The 16,900-nt window shown below is 52.7% G+C and overlaps 3 protein-coding genes across 3 annotated transcripts in view; 2 read left to right on the top strand and 1 right to left on the bottom strand.

Annotated features, from left to right (window-relative positions):
- LOC309681226 (M1-specific T cell receptor alpha chain-like) overlaps positions 1–3,610 on the bottom strand; it is a gene marked incomplete at its 5' end in the record, with an annotated part of 236,063 nt that extends 232,453 nt beyond the window's left edge. The window contains 2 exons of the mRNA XM_082495059.1: positions 2,743–2,973; positions 3,583–3,610. Coding sequence (XP_082351185.1) covers positions 2,743–2,973; positions 3,583–3,610 — 259 coding nt within the window. The remainder of the gene's footprint in view (positions 1–2,742; positions 2,974–3,582) is intronic.
- Positions 3,611–6,151: 2,541 nt separating this feature from the next.
- On the top strand, positions 6,152–6,445 carry LOC309681225 (feather beta keratin-like; the record flags this gene model as incomplete). Its single annotated transcript, XM_082495058.1, has 1 exon — positions 6,152–6,445. One exon carries the CDS (start codon positions 6,152–6,154, stop codon positions 6,443–6,445), a length of 294 nt encoding a protein of 97 aa, XP_082351184.1.
- Positions 6,446–7,243: 798 nt separating this feature from the next.
- The window catches only part of LOC309681224 (olfactory receptor 6F1-like), a gene marked incomplete at both ends in the record, with an annotated part of 31,257 nt that continues 21,600 nt past the window's right edge, over positions 7,244–16,900 (top strand). The window contains 2 exon segments of the mRNA XM_082495057.1: positions 7,244–7,424; positions 7,867–7,976. Coding sequence (XP_082351183.1) covers positions 7,244–7,424; positions 7,867–7,976 — 291 coding nt within the window.

Here is a 16,900-nt window from a genome sequence, read left to right as displayed (position 1 = left end):
TATCTGTGGGTGCTGCCCGCAGAACTGGAGAGCAACCAAAAGCAGGACCTGAAATGACCCTGCGACATGAGACACAGCATAGTGCAGGACAATGCGGGCTGCTGTCGATTCCCATCAACGTTGCCTAGTGCCCTCTGAGATCAATAGGGACATGCAGAGACTGGAACAGGGCAGGCAGACCAGACCCACGTCACTTGGGAGAGGCAGGCCATGCTGAAGCAGCAATGGGACAACAACCCAAACCCTAGGCTTTCTCAGGTGAAGTGGCTGATGCTTCATGAGCATCGGACTCCAATTCATAGGGTGGGATCCAGCTGGCAAGTCAGCACCCTCCAGCTGAGCTTCCACATGCAGTGCTGGGGTGCCATTGCCTGAAAATAGGTGCCCAGAAGCATTCCTGTTGCCTATGGGAGGAAAGAAGATCACTGAAATGGGATTGCCAGTTGTTGGACAGAGAAACCAGCATGGACTCAGGGAAACAGGGCTTCCTCCCAGCCATGTACTGCTGGCTTTCCTGACAAGAAGAGACATGGAAAAGATTGGGACCACTGTCTAGCAGTGGGGAAGTGCAATAAGGCTTTGGACAGAGAGTCTTGTTCACTATCTGGCTGATGGGTCTTTTTCACTTGTGAATGACCAGATACAGTGCAGGGAAGGGTTCTTTTCTACGTGGCCTAATACGGCCATGGGGCAAAATCATAAGAGCAGCTGTGCCTCCTACCACAAGTTCGCAAGACAAAATGACATAACTCCAAATGTGCACCCCTTCCTCCTTCCCCAAATGTAAATAATGAGCATGATGGAGCTGGAGGATGTCATCTCCAAACACGTTGAGGAACAGGAAGTTACTGGAAGTGGTCAACATGGATTTACCAAGGGTAAATCATGCTTGACCAATCTGATAGCTTTCTATGATGTTATAACTGGTTGGCTGGATGAGGGGAGAGTCGTGGATGTCATCTACCTTGACTTTAGCAAGGCTTTTGACACTGTCTCCCACAACATCCTCATTAGGAAGCTGAGGAAGTATGGGCTAGATGAGGTGACAGTGAGGTGGATTGAGAGTTGGCTGCGGGACAGAACTCAGAGGGTTGTGATCAGTGGCACAGAGTCTAGTTGGAGGCCTGTAACCAGTGGTGTCCCCCAGGGGTCAATACTCAGTCCAATTTTGTTTAATATATTCATTAATGACCTGGATGAGGGGACAGAGTGTATCCTCAGCAAGTTTGCTGATGATACCAAACTGGGTGGGGTGGCTGACATCCCAGAGGGCCGTGCCGCCATCCAGCGTGACCTGGACAGGCTGGAGAGCTGGGAAGAGAAGAACCTAATGAGGTTCAACAAAAGCAAGTGCAAGGTCCTGCACCTGGGGAGGAAGAATGATAGGCACCAGTATAGGTTAGGGGCGGACCTGCTGGGAAGTAGCTCTGAGGAGAAGGATCTGGGGGTTGTGGTAGACAGTAAATTATCCATGGCCCAGCAATGTGCCCTTGTCGCCAAAAAGGCCAATGGAATCCTGGGCTGCATAGGGAAGAGTGTGGCCAGTAGGTCGAAGGAGGTCATTCTCCCCCTCTACTCTGCACTGGTGAGGCCACAACCGGAATACTGTGTCCAGTTTTGGGCTCCCCAGTTCAAGAGGGACAGGGAACTGCTGGAGCGAGTCCAGCGAAGGGCAACTAAGATGATTAAGGGCTTGGAGCATCTGCCTTATGAGGAAAGGCTGAGAGAGCTGGGACTCTTTAGCCTGGAGAAGAGAAGGCTGAGGGGAGACCTTATTATGGCGTACAAGTATCTAAAGGGTGGGTTGAAGGAGGATGGAGCCAGGCTCTTTTCAATGGTTCCAAGTGACAGGATGAGGGGTAATGGGCACATTAGGACATAGGAAGTTCCATTCAAATACACAGAAAAACTTCTTTACAGTGAGGGTGACAGAGCACTGGCACAGGCTGCCCAAGGAGGTTGTGGAGTCCCCTTCACTGGAGATTTTCAAGACCCGCCTGGATGCAGTCCTGAGTAATGTGCTCTAGGCAATCATGCTTTAGCAGGGGAGTTGGACTAGATGATCTCTAGAGGTCCCTTCCAACTCTAAAAATTCTGTGGTTCTGTGATTCGGAGGTAACTGTCATGCGTGATGGAGCCCTGCTTTCCTGGAGATGGCTGAACACTTGCCTGCGGATGGGATGTGGTGAATTAATTCCTTGCTTTCCCTTGCTTGTCTGTGTGGCTTTTGCTTTACCGATTAAACTGCCTTTGCCTCATCCCAGGAATTTTCTCTTTTGCTCTTCCAATACTCTTCCCCATCCCAAGAGGGGAAAGTGAGCGAGCGGCTGCGTGGTCACAGCTACCGGCTGGAGATAAACCACGACAGGGGGTGAGTGGGGGTGAGGGGCGGGAGAAGGTTTTTGCCCGGAGGACGGCTGCGACGCCGCGTCGGGGGAACCTCCCGGGGCTGCGGGGCGCGGGAGCTGCGGAGCCTCGGCGGGCCCGATGCCGGGGACGGGGCCGGTCGGGTGGGGGAAGCGCCCCGGGGCGGGGTCCGGCGCGGAGAGGCAGCCCCCGCGGACGGAGCGCCAGCGCCCCTTGGCGGGCCCGCCCCGGGGCCATCCCCCCAACCGCGACACACGCCCGTCCCCGCCTGCGGCGGTTCGTGCCCGGCCGCAGCCCCGGCTCCTCTCCCCGTGGCTCCCAGGGCGCAGTAATACACCGCCGCGTCCCCGCGCCGGGGCCGGGCGAGCCACAGGCCGCTGGACCGGCGGTCTGCCGCCACCCACAGCCGCGCCGCGGGGTCCTGCACCGCTTTGGAGTCCTTGTGACTGAACGTGATGAGTACGGGGCCTTGGCCTGGGAACTGACGGTACCAGTAGATTAAATCCCTGGTCTGTATGTTGGGGTGTGAGCAGTTGATGTTGATGCCGGTGCCCTCGGTGGTCTCTGCCGACGGCTCCTGCTGCACCTGGGCTCTGCCCGCAGCCACTGCCAAGAGAGGAGGGAAAAATACCTGCCGAATGCACAGGGGAAGGAGAAGGTGCATGGAAAGGCAGCGGTTAATGCAAGCAGGCTCGTACTGACAGAGGTGGTGAAGTGAGGAGAATAGGAAGAGGGGAGTCGGAGGGTCCAGCAAGGGGCACAAAGGGTGGGAGAAAGGCAGGAGGGGGAAAGACCCGTTGAAGAAGGACAGAGCAGAGGTGGCGCTGGGCTCGCCGGGGAAGAGCCCGGGCACAGCCCCGACCCCCATCCACTCCCGGCAGCCCCACGCACCCAGGAGCAGCGCGGCCAGCCCCGCCAGCCCTGCGCCCCGGCCCCGCCGCATCCCGCCGCTCCGCCGCCCGCGCCCCGCTGTCCCCCGCCAGCCCCGGCTCTCTGCTCCGGCTGCGCCGCCTCCTCTCCTCTCCTCTGGCGCCAGCTCCGCCTCGGGGCTCAGCCCTGCGCCGCCGGCGGGGCCGGGCCGGCTGTTGCTGCTGCCCGCGGACAAGGCACCCCAAATCCACACCGACCCCGCCTCGGTGTCGCCATCCCAATGGCCTGTAAAAAATTCGGCACTTATTACCCGTTCCCCTCTCTCGTTGTTACTTACAGACATACCGGGAGTTCCCAATTCCCAACTCTTCATGGTGTTCATGAAAACATTTAACAGTATTGGTCCTACGACTGATCCCTACTACTAGACCCCCTCTCTTAAGTGTCAGTCAGCTGGGCTTTGAACCAAGAGCACAACTCTCTGTGCTTGGTAGTCCAGCCCATTTTCCACCCACCTTATCACTCAACCCATTTGTCACCAATTTGGTTGTAAAGGCAGTACAGGAGATGCTTTCAAATGTCTTGCTAAATTCAGTACAGCCCTCCCCTGCCCTTCCCTTCTCCACAATGCCTGTTACCTCCTGAGAAAGCAATGAGCTTGGCCCTTGGCTACACTAGAGCCTCAGCTCAGAAACAGCAGCTCCATGGAGAGGGGAATCTGCCCTGGCTGAGCTCTCCCAGCACAGCTCCTGGGCACTCATCTCACAAAGGCGTCGAAAGGGAAGGGTGAGGCCCTCGGCTGTAGTGTCTCCAAGCCGGATGGGAGCTCAGGCTGACCGATACTGAGGAGGGCAGATGGGCTTAGAAAAATTCCCCACTCTGCACAGCCCTTGTCAGAAAGAAGGTCTATACTGGACACCCCTGTGGGACCGCAGCTGGCTGTGGGGGATGTGGTCTTGAACCCAACATCCCTTCCCTCCCAAAAGCAGCTGCTGGGCACTCACACTGAGATCCCAATGTGGGACAGGAACATTCTGCACACGTGCATCAAATCTGTCATCAGTTCTTTGGCTTTTGGTCCAAAATCTAGAGAGCCTTTTCTTCCGCTCACAGCACAGTGATATAAGATGCTGTGTTCATGGCATTCATTGACTGTTTGGGAGAAGGTCTTGGCCCCTGCCTGGCACAGCACCAGGCCCGTGAAGAGCACAAGTCCCTTTGGCATTGGCTTGGGCATGAGGGACTGCTATGTCCCACCCCAGACACACTGAACAGTGCATTGGAAGCAGATCCAATCAGACATGGCCAGCACAAGGTTGACAGGATTGCTCAGCCTTCCCCTTGCCCAGAAAGCAATCCCCACCCTTTGAACTCTCTGGCGCTGGGGAGAGCAGCTGTGTCCTGTCCTGGAGAGGCAGGGAGCAGGGACTGCCAGCCGTGCTGAGGCACTCCCAGTAGTGGTATGCCGAATTCAACTAAGGATGCAAAGTGGAGTGAAAGTGTTGGTGTTGGGGCCTGAAATGTGCAGTATCGGAGTGTGAGCTCTGCAGAGGCAGGACAAGGAGGGCTCAGGACACAGGGGCTGCATTTCAGGGCCTCTTCCCTGGACAGGTCTCCAACAGGCTCCTTCTGACCCTGGGAACCTGCTGCTCTGTGGTGCTCATGGGAGTTTCCGCACCATGACCGGCACACTGCCTTGTGATTACAGACATGCAATGATTCACATACACATACTAATGCACACCAGCATCAAGTCATCCAAAAATTTGTGCTTCTGTAGTGCATCCACACAAACACAGCTGCACATAAGTGCACACAAGACAAGAAGGCACGTAGGAATAAAACCAACTATGGACTCTGCAGAGGAGAGCTGGGACACCTGCTACATGGCTGGAACACTCTGGGGAAGCACAAGGCCCCAGACATGCCCATGCCATTGTTTGTGTACTCATGCACTGCACAGAGGGGGGAGAAGTCCAAACCGGCCAGAATGTTTTCCTGAGAGCAGTGTTAGGCAGGATGGGGTCAAAACCTAAGAGCACAACGCACACACCTGGGGAGGCAACAACAAGTGACCACTGGGGTGAGCTGAGGAAGGAAGAAAGACAAAGATAGGGTATGTTCTCATGCACAGGAGCTCATGTGCATCAGGCTGAGGAAGGCTGAAGCTTCTTCCTGAGAATGACATTTCAAACAGCCCCAACACAGTGACCAAGGCTGATGTGTCTTTTCTGCCCTGAACCCATGCTGCACTGCAGCTGAGACTTCTGCCTGCACTGCTGCATTCCTGCCCTGGAAATCCTGGGGACTTTCATCCCTGTGCTCACAAGAATCCTTCACTGGGGAATGGGCATGGCACAAATCTGGAAATGAAAAGGCAGCAGTGTTGGAAACCAAAGCACAGCCCATATCATTAGCCGCGATGGTTTGCATTCAAGATGAGCTTGTCAGGAAATTGTTACCTCTGCAAAGGGTGTCTCTGGTCCTGTGGCCATGAAGGGCAGGTATAAAAGCCAGCCCAAGTCCCTGCTCCCTCATCCACTTCTCTTGCCTGCTTCTCCTTGGGAACCAGGTGAGTGTGAAATCCTTTCTCCTCCTCTTCCAAAGTGAGATCCTGTCCTGGGCTTTGGGTCTTCTTTTCATGACAGAGGGAAGCAGGGAGAAGGTCTGCATAGAGAGAGGCTGGGACGTGGCAGAGGGTGCTTTTGGATTATGCACTAGGAAGGAGCCTCCATGTTGGAGGCTACTCTTTGCAGAGCAGTGAAGACTGTGCGGCTCCTGCAACACCTCCCATCTCCCCACTCAGTAGTGGCCTTGTCTCCTTTGTGATGGGGTAACCAGGCTGCTCCTCACCCACCCTTGTGCTCTGCTTCCTCCCTATCTTCTCCCCCAGGTGCACCTCTAACTTCAAGGCATGTCCTGCTACGACCAGTGCCAGCCCTGCGGCCCAACCCCGCTGGCCAACAGCTGCAATGAGCCCTGTGTCAGGCAGTGCCAGAACTCCACCGTTGTCATCCAGCCCTCTCCTGTGGTGGTGACCCTGCCTGGACCCATCCTCAGCTCCTTCCCACAAAACACCGTTGTGGGATCCTCCACCTCTGCTGCTGTTGGCAGCATCCTCAGCTGTGATGGAGTGCCAATCACCTCTGGGTGCTGCGACCTCTCTGGCATTTCCAGCCGCTACAGTGGCAGAAGGTGCCTCCTCTGATCAAGATGCTGGGCAAACCCCAGGGAGACACCTCGAGGAACTCTGGACACGTTGCTGGGCAGAGGATCAATGCATTAAGTGCTGTTTTCAGTAGAGATGAATGGCTTTTCTTTTCTTTCCCTTTTCCTTGTTTGCTTCGCATCCCCTTTGCAGCAAGATTCCCCCAAGGCCAGCCTGGTGGGAACCATCTGTCTCCTCTCTCTATATCGAGCAGACAGACAGACATGATGCAGGAACATCTTCATTGCCAGGGATCGCAGATTCAAAGCTGCCCCTGGGTCTCCATGAACTGGTGGCCCCCACGTGGAGTCACTTTGTTTGCTTCTTTTGCCTCATTAAATTTCTGTTGCATTCAAGCTTGGCGTCAATGTGTTCTTCCTTCCCTCTCCCCAGGCTGCCAAAGGTGAAGGGGTGGAAGCGGGTGAGGGCTCAAGGAGACCCTTCTCTTTTCACAGACAAATGGGTGGTTTGGACACCCTGCATTGGCTGCTCTTTGCATAAACGTTCCTTGAGTTGAGGAAGACATCCCTGGCTGCTCTGCTGCCAGTGACCATCAGGCCTTGCCGTACTTCTTGTCAGCTAACAAATGTCCAGGAAGGCAGGAGGCCCTGAGGGCTCATCAGCTCCATGAGCTCTTGAGGAAGAGCATTCCTCTTCCTATGGCCAGAGCTGCTGTGGGGTGGTGGGGTGACGGGTGTGGGGCTCTGGAAGGTGATTTGCTTGCAGAATAGCAGAAGTGGTAATGCAGGAAAAAGCCTTTGGGATGACATTTCCCCTCAACCACCCACTCTATGGGCCATGGCCTGGATGCATCAGCAGGGAAAAGTTGCCCATGCTGCTGAATGTATCAAGCTAAGCGTGTGGGAGCTGAGAGTGGTCAGCACAGAAATGGGGACAGTGAAAGAGTGTATTTCAGAAGGAGATGAAATTGCTCTGATACAGAGCATGCAGGAGAAGGGGAAGATCAGCAAGGACGAGGGTACTGGGTGCACTTCCCAGGAGCGCTGAAGGCAGGTGCAGAGCTCTTGACTGCTTCATTGGTCCCCCCTGAGAATTTCTGCTCAGGAATTGGCTGCCATTATGACAGGGGCGGGGCAGAGGATTTTTTTACATGTAAACGTCACCCCTTTTGAGCACTGGAAATGTCTCTTGGTCGCCACTACACTCTCATATCCTATTTCCTGCATGAAAATCCAGTTGATGTGGCAAAACTTACAAGTGCAAGGATGGAAATCCACCCACGCATGTCCTCCACTGAGAGGGAATCTTCTCTCATCTTAGAATGATTGAAGACCAAAAGTTTCAGTCTCTCTTCTCCAGTGTCTTCCTTTCAAAGGTGCTGGAGGGCTTCCTCAGGTCAGGGGGCATACCCGTCTCCTTCCACAGCTGCACAGCTCAGCTGTACTCCTCCCGGCTCCTAGGCAGGAACCAATGCTTCCTCTACACTCTCATCATCTATGGCCACTGCTTGGCTATGTGCACCCCACTGCACTATGCGGCCATCATGCATCAGGCTGTGTGCGTCTGCCTGGTGGCGGGGACATGGCTTGCCGGTTCCCCGTCTCCTTCTCTGCATGCAATACTCATATGGCTTACTGCGGGCCCAAGCACATCCACCAATCTTTGGTGATGCACCAGTTCTCCTGGACATGTCTTGTGCTGGCGCTTCTGCCTACAAGGCCATGATCATCCTCAATACTGGTGATGAGACCCTCCACTGCTTCCTCTTCATGCTCACTTCTTACAGGTGCAGAGCGAGAACCACCCTGTGGCTCTGCTGTGCAGAAGGCAGGCACAGAGCTGCCTCAACCTGTGCTTCCTGTTTCACAGCTGTGACCTCTTTCTATGTCTCATGTGTCTTCACCTGTGTGAGAAATGTCCTCAAAATGGTCATGTCATGGTTTAGGCCAAAATCCACTACTGGGGACCTGATGGACCCCAGATGGGACCGACAGATGTTCCCCTTTACCCCTCTTCAAAGAGAGAGGCAGAGGAGGAAAAAAGAGACTTATGAGTTTAGAAGGAACTAAAATACTTTAATTAAATATTAACAATAAAATAAAAAGAAATAATGAAATATATACAAAACCATATCAAACTCCCAAGATGACAATCACGTCACCGACTGGCACTGGGGCCGTCCCAGGCTGTACTCAGTGACGGATGGGAACTGGATTCTGGATGTGTATTCAGGATCGGGATCACAGGCAGACAAACGGAGTCCTCCTCAGACGTCGGCCATTGAAGGAAGAGAGCTGACCCTTTGATCACTGAGTTTTTATACTGACCATGAGGCAGATGGGATGGAATACCCTGTTGGTCAGTTTTGGGTCACCTGTCCTGTCCGCTCCTCCCTGCAGGTGAGACCCCACTATGTTTTTCTGCTTCCGACCGCCCAACGGGGCAAATAACAAAGTTGGTTGGCCTTGGGTGTTATAGCAATAAGTATAAGCAGAGCCTCTCTGCATACCATGCCTGGGCATCAGCTATAAACAATTGGTCTTATCACTCTGAGAGAGTGAACATTGTCTGCACAATATGCTGTTAACTTCAGCAGTTAGAAGAGGCCTAGCTAAGAAGCAAAGTTACTGAACAAAATTGGTTCTGTTTTACCTCAAACCAGGACAGGTCACTAGACAGAGCAGTGGTTGTTCTTTACATCATTCTTGCTTCCCTGCTTATCCTCTTGATTTACACCTTAAGAAACAAGAAGGTGAAAACTGCTCTTATCTGTTCATATCCAATAAAGAAACTCGCAGAGTTATAGTGTTTGACAGGAGAAATGATGCGTAGAACTGTTTCCTTTGAAGAAAATGCTCTAAAACTCGACTGACCAAAATGGGGTAACCCTTCTGTGGATGGGATCAGTGCAGTGTCCTGTGCCCTGGAGAGGTGGCAGCACATTGCACTGTGCTGTGGGAGTGACTGAGCACTGGCATAGGTATCCCAGGGAGTTTGCCAAGTCTCCCTCCTTAGAGATATCCAAAAAACACCTACACACAGTCCTGGGCAACTTACCAGGTGGCCCTGCTTCAGCAAGGCATGTGGACCAGATGAACTCCTGGGGTTCTTTCCAACCTCAACCATTCCATGATTCTCTCATTCTGTGACAGCAACTGATGTAAGCAGCTCCAGGTTCCGAGTACCTGAAGGGATGTAAGATTATCTCTACTGTCTCTCTTTCTTTCTAGTCTTAGCGCTCATAAATGGCATTTGAAGCAATGCTTTGAAGAGGCTGAGCGCCTTTCTTACTGGGTTTATTAGTACCATTCCTGGTGTCCCAGCCTCAGTGTTTGCAGCCTGTGGGGAGTCTGGCTTGTCCCAGGCTCACCACTGAGGCACCACTCCCTTGACAGAGCTGGGGCTGGTCCCACACCCCCACATCTCCCTTAAGGTGATCACTTAGGACAGCAGGGAGCATCTAAGACTGGGGGAGTTTTTTCAATTGTAATGTGGGGATTCTTTGTGGCTGCAGCAATAAAGATGTTGTCTCAAATTTATGTTATCCCTGACCCACCAGCTTGGGACAGGGAGAGGCTCAATGTCTGAAAAGTCCATGACAGCTTTGATTCCACTGTGGTTTCTCTCTCTTCTAGTGAGAAAATAGCTGACTGAATGAGTGCCAAGCTCTTGAGCTCAGTAAAGCTGATGGTGCCTGATTCATGGCATAAATTGTAGGGTCTGAAGGATTTGCCTAGAGTCATCCCAAACTCTGAGAGCTGGCATTGGGCACGCTAGTTCTCCGTCATGTGTGTGCAAGTTCATGCTCACATACATGTTCCTCAGGCTGTGCTCATGTGTGCCATGTGTGCCTTTGCACACATGACCACCTAGGCCATCCCCCCTGCCATGCACAGGGACATCTCTCACTAGATCAGCTTGCTCAAAGCCCCATCTAACCTGACCTTGAACACTTCCAGAGATGGGGCTTCCTCCGCACCTCTGGGTAACCTCTTCCAGTGTCTCACCACTCTCATCATACAAAAATTTCTTCCTTATGTCCAATCTAAATCTATCCTCTTTCAGTGTAAAGCCATTGCCCCTTGTCCTCTCACTACAGGCCCTGGCAAAACGTTGTTCTCCTTCTTTCTTATGAGCTCCCTTCGCAATATTGCAAAGCCACAAGAAGGTCTCCCCAGAGCCTCTCTCAGCCTTTCTTCATAGGAGACCTGTTCCAACCCTCTCATCATTTTTGTGGCCTTCCTTTGGACCTGCTCCAACAGATGCTACAGTCGTTTCCCACAGTCAGTGAGAAGACATCAGATCACGTGTGGGACTTATCCCACCCCAAAGCACATCTCCACAGTAAATGGGGTGAATCATCTTTCTGGGGACACTGATCCTGCAATTGACCAGTGGTGGCCTCTGAACTCTGAACTAAGCTCACAGCAGGACCTGCCTACCTGGTCACGTGTACATGGCTTGCTTCATCATACGATCAGAAGTGGCACCACAGGACGTTCCACCAGAGCCCGCAAGCACCTCCATCCCATGGCTAAACCCCATATCCATGCCCATGGTACTCAGGGACAGATGGATACCAGGGAAAGGGCTTTTGTGTGGTTGAATGGGCTCAAGCTGGGCACCTTACTCTCATCAGCTGCATCTCTGGCTCTCACTGAGTGCAGATCAGTCTTCCCTCAGCCACAATGATCCCTTGGAAACAGGACTTGCAGAAGATGACTCTGTCAAGTCCACATCCTGTGCCCTGGACAGTGTAGACAGCCTCTCTTTGGGTGTCTTGAGTCCTCTCAAATAATTCTAGATGATGAGAGGTCTCGATTTGAGTGTGAGAGTGTGTGGATGTTGTCTAAGCCAGCTGTTTAGTGTGTCTTGAGTGAACTTTACTGGAGTGTCCCAGCATGTGAGAGGAGTCATCTGTCCATGCTGACGCGTCTTGCACTGGAAATGCTTGGGCCTCTCATCCTGTCACGCAAATGATGCCTCCAATAGGCAATGCGCCTGGCATAAAGAAGGAAAAAAAAGACGTTAATTCAGGACGCCAAAACGGAGTCCATAGCATTAGCTGGTATGTTTTGCATTCAGGAGGAGCTTGTCAGCAAATAATGCCCTCTGCAAGGGATGCCTCTGGCAGCCTGGGGCAGTTAAGGACCATGATAAAAGCCCGCCCAGCTCCTCACTCTCTCATCCGCTTCTCTTGCCTCCTTCTCCTTGGGAACCAGGTGAGTCTGAAACCCCTTCTCTGTCTCTGCTGTCTCTAAAAGGAGGTCTCACTTCAGTGGAGCTCTCAGCTGATGCCAAATTTGTTCTCTGCCAGGTCGTGGTGCTGCTTGTCACAGGAGAGGGAAGCTGGATCTGTGCCCGTGTGGCTTCTTTAGTAAGGTGCAGTAGCTGCATAGGAGCAGGTGGCTCTTTTGGGCCCTGTCACGCCAAGGCCAAGAAGTCCTCACACATCTCTGCACAGGCTCTGTGTCCCAGCCCTGCATGTTCTTTGGCTCCCTTATGGTGTTGTGACAGACTGCTCCTCATGCATCCCCATGTTTTCCTTTCTCACTGTCCTCTCTCACAGGTGCACCTCCAGCCTCAAGACATGTCCTGCTACAATCAGTGCCAGCCCTGCCTGCCCTGCTGCCCGACCCCGCTGGTCAGTAGCTGCAATGAGCTCTGTGTGAGGCAGTGCCAGAACTCCACTGTCGTCATCGAGCCTTCCCCTGTGGTCGTGATCCTTCCTGGACCCATCCTCAGCTCCTTCCCACAGAACACCATTGTGGGATCCTCCACCTCTGCTGCTGTTGGCAGCATCCTCAGCTGTGATGGAGTGCCCATCAACTCCAGGTGTTGTGACCTCTCCTGTATTTACAACCGCTACTGTGGCAGTAGATGCCCCCCCTGCTAAAGATGCTGTGAACGACACCGGATAAGGACCCCTTGGAACTCAGAACATGACACTGGACAGAGGATTGTACTTCATGCCATAGTTTTAAGAGCAGCTGACCATCTCTGGGTGCCCTTCGAGGCCAGACTGAAGGGATCAGCCTGCGCTCTCTGAAAACACAGTCAATGTTTACCTTTCCTGTCTTTTCCTCACCCTGTTTCTCTCTTTCCTTTGTTGTCTGCTGCTCCCCTCAAAGCCTGCTGTGAGGACCCCAGAAGCCAGCCTCGAGGGACCTGCTAGCCTGTCTGCCTTTGCCGGGTGGGTCAAGAGATGCGCTGTGGGAACTCTGCCACAGCAAAAAGGGAACACATTCACATCAATTCCTACTCCTCCCCACACCGGGGCCTCCACTCAGCTTGACTTCATTTCTCTCTTCAGACTCATTAAACAATCGCTGCAACCCTATCTGTGTCCCTTAGGTGGTCTTCCCATCTGCGTGCTGACTGTTGAGGGAGCAAACCATTGCTTGGGAGGGGAATTAGGTGGGGGCACAGGGGAAGACTTCATCACTCCTAGAGGCATTGGAGGGTGGGACACACTGCAGTGAGTCCTCTTTCAAGAACTGCCTCTTCAAACTGAGGGTGACATCCCTAGTTACTCCACAGCCAACGGCCATAAGCCCTTGCCTTGCTGCAACTCTGCTCAGAAATACCCCTTTGCCTGTGGAGCAAGTCCTGTGAACAGGAATCCTGATAACTGCTGTCCTCCAGAGAGGAACTGTGGGTGTGTGGGAGGCACCAGGAAAGTCAGCAGTCCCACAGGCTCTTGGGGAAGAGTGCTCTTCTTGCTTTGGGAGGAGCTGTGCTGGGCAAGGAAGCCTCAGAAGACAACGTTCCCAAAGGACAGCAGGAATTGGCAATGGGTAAATAGCCTTTGGGGATGGCCCACAGTCCCTAATCCCCCTGCCCCTTCCCTCCATCGCTTGAACTTGAGGCCATGGTCAGCACGCCTTGGCATGAGCAGCAAGGACACCTTCCCCATGGAGCCCTATCACCCTCCAGTACACTGTCTGGCATGGCCCGTCTGTTGCCAACACGTGCGGGGCTGAGGTGTTCACAAGTCAGTATTGGTATCAGCTACAGCAGGCCACACACTGGAGTCCCCTGTCCCTGTGAACCCAACAGCCCCTTGGGTGAAGGCAGGCCTGGGACAGTGGCTGGTGCCCAAACACGCAACACTGCTCTGTGCTGCCTTGTCTTCCTCGTGCACAGCTTTCCTCAGGCCCAGGAACTCTACAGCCCCACAAGTGCCACAACCCAACTCTGGTTGGGAAAGGTGCTGTGTGAGAGGAGCTATTCCCAGCTCTGAGAAGTCATGGCAGTGACAGTGGGATTGCATTCAAGCCTCAGCAGGATCCGTGAGCTGTCTCTGAATGGCACAGAGCACGCACCAGCCCAACCATAGTGCTCACGGTGCGGTGCCTTTCCCCAGGCACCAAGCTCCTTCAGCATTCCCAGAGCCCTGGCGCTGAAGTGGCCCTTGTGCTCCATGTAGCACCGCTGCTCCACACACACAGGCCGAGGCCGTCCCACAGCTGCAGACTCTGTGCCCATGTGGTGTGGGAGTTTGCCCTCACACAAACGCCACACACTGACAGCACCACAGGACCAGGGCAGAGGACAGAGTGATTCCTGCGTGGGGTGAGGACTGGCGGCACCTCTCCCCAGGCCAGGTTCTGTGGGAGGCAGTGCTGAGTCAGGTGGTAACACGGGGACAATGAGCATCAGGACCAAGCCCACCTAGGCCCAATGCAACTGTGGGTCCCAGCTCTGGCTTGGCCCCTGGCCCAGGGTCTCTGTGAGAGCACAGGCCTAGCGCGGGCCTGCACCAACTCTGCATATCTCTGCCTGTGTCTAGCCGGGGATACTACTGTCCTGCTGGCCTGGCCAGGCTCCTACATAGTCCCTGGCAGTTGCTGGATCAAGCCTTTACCTCATCCTCTCTTGAGTCTGGCCTTGACCTAAGCCCCAGCCCCAGCTCTCACCCTGAGACTGAGACCTCCTACACATCTGTGGCCTACAATAAGGCAATAATCAATAGATTTTTCTGGGGTAGAATTATCTGCCATCTAGAATAGAAGTCTGAGATGGACCAGCTCTCTTGTTTTTTCTCAGCAGAGCCCTACACCAGGGAAACATTTCTATCTGCTTACGTGAGCAACTGGCTCCCTAGGGCCCATGTTTCCCCAAGACCAGTGAGGTGGTGGTGAATACATACCCACATCAATAGCCAGGAAAGCACTGGCTAGCAATATTCTTGGAATATCAGAACCACACAGAGTTTTTTTGACTCATGTGATTACCCTCCAAACAGAGCTCTCTTTCCTGAAATCATCATGTTCCTTTGAAATCACAATGTTATGGATATTGCTCTCCAGGGGAAGCAACTGCAGCACCCTGCTGGCTATGGCGTGCGGATACCGCTGTGTCTTTATCCTACATCACCGTAACAAGGGATTACCTTTTGAACAGATTGTAAAACTGTGTTCTCATAAGCCACTACAAAATGATCAGCTACTGATGCATTTTTGTAAAATACGTAGATGGAGCTTTCCTTGTTGCCACAGCTACTCAAAAAATGTTTCAGAAGACCCAGAGCAGCAATTTCCATAAATGTGTTCCATAAATAAAACCAGGGGAAGTTGGACTAGATGACCTTTTCAAGGCCCTTTCCAACTCAAACCATCCTAAGTTTTCCTGGGTCCATGAATATTTGCGGTTCAACAGTAAACTGTACTGGGTGTGCCACTGGGTTTAGGTATCTTCCTCATATTAGATATTGTGTTTGATGCTTCTCTGCCATCTTCAGTGGCTTCTAGTTGTTTTCAGAGACCCTGGCTGTCGTATGACTTGTGACAGAAGACGGGACATTCACTGCAGCCATGGCTCTCATAAAAACATTGCAGTCTTTAGGTCTTCCCAGGTGGGCCACAAGTCTGAAGAACACATTCGACTAAATCAAGCAGGCAGGAGCCCTTACTGACATCTTTTTTGTACACAAAACTTGCCTGCTTTTCCCAAGAAGAAATATGCTTGAGCTGCCCTTGTTCACCTCAGAACACTTGCGCATTCTTCCAATACCATGGATGCCTATTATCAGGCACTTCCTGAACAACAGGGCTGGAGCCCTCAGATCTCTCCAGGGGATTTTCCCCCCTCTGTCTTGTTTTCTTCTGGAAAAGCAGGAGGTATTCTCCTGCTTTTCTGATTGCTCTGCTAAAAGTGGGATAAATACTTTTGAAGAGCATCTGTGTAGACCTAATCTTTCTCAGAGGCCACCAGACCTGGTGTCCGGGGAATGTCCCTCATTTCAGCATCCAAAGAGAGGACACTATCAGCCCTCAGGCCTTCCCCGGATAATAGCAGCACCCAGAGTTGCTCAAACTAATTGGCAGGCACCAGATACATTCTTTCCACATAGTCCATCCATGCTTTACCAAAAGACCTATAAATGAGTAGAAGAGCAAAACTTATGTACTCCACACATTTAAAAAGGATCTTTCCAGAGCACTTCCTGATACAGCACTTGTGACAATCTGTAACACCACAGGACATTCTCAGGGACAGCAGACAGCAAGCTGTGGGCATTCATCAGTCGGCAAGCAGTTGCAAGCCAAAGAAAGTTATTAAGGGCATCGTCAAGTTTGAACCTCCCCTGACGCTGCTTTGAACCATTGCCATGTGTCCTGTCACTGGATCCCAGGGAGATCAGCACATCCCGCTCCACTCCCCCTCCTCAGGAAGTTGTAGAAAACAATGAGGTCTCCCCTCAGACTCCTTTTTCCCAAACTAGACAGGCCCAAGCTCCTCACCCACTCCTCACAGGACATTCCTTCCAGCCCTTTCACAGGCTTTGTTGACCTCCTCTGGATGCATTCAGGTACCTTCAGTTCCTGCCTAAATTGTGGGGCCCAGAAATACACACACTACTCAAGATGAGGCCACACCAAGGCTAATACAGCAGGGTAATAACGTCTCTTGACTGTCTGGTTGGAGTGTGTTAATGCACCCCAGGATGTGCTTTGCCCCCTGGCTGCCAGGGCACACTGCTGACTCCTATTGAGCCTGCCATCAACCAACACCCCCAGGCCCCTTTCTGCAGGGCTGCTCTCCAGCCACTCCTCTCCCAAGTTATACTTGTGTCTGGGGTTATCCCATTCCAGGTCCACAATATGTCCTTTGGACTTCTTAAATTTCACACCATGAATGATTGCCCAATGCTCCAATTGTTCTACATCCCTCTGAAAGGACTCTTGTCCCTCAAGAGACTCAGCAGCACCTCCCAGTTTGGTGTCATCAGCAAAATTCCTCATGGTACATTCAACTCTTCCATCCAGATCAATGATGAAAATATGGAACAGAACTGGCCCTACAATTGAGCCCTGAGGAACACCGGTGGTGACTGCTCGTCAGCCAGATGTAGCCTCACTCACTACAATGCTTTGAGCCCTGCCTTTCAGCCAGTTCTTCACCCAGCGCACTATGTACCTGCTCATCCCATAGTTGGACAACTTCTCCACAAGGATGCTGTCAGGGACACTATCAAACGCCTTACTAACA

Source organism: Vanellus vanellus (assembly GCF_965231255.1).
Source record: "Vanellus vanellus genome assembly, chromosome: 24".
Lineage (NCBI taxonomy): Eukaryota > Metazoa > Chordata > Aves > Charadriiformes > Charadriidae > Vanellus > Vanellus vanellus.
The sequence above is the reverse complement of the archived record's forward strand: the minus strand, read 5'-3'. Positions and strand labels throughout refer to the sequence as shown.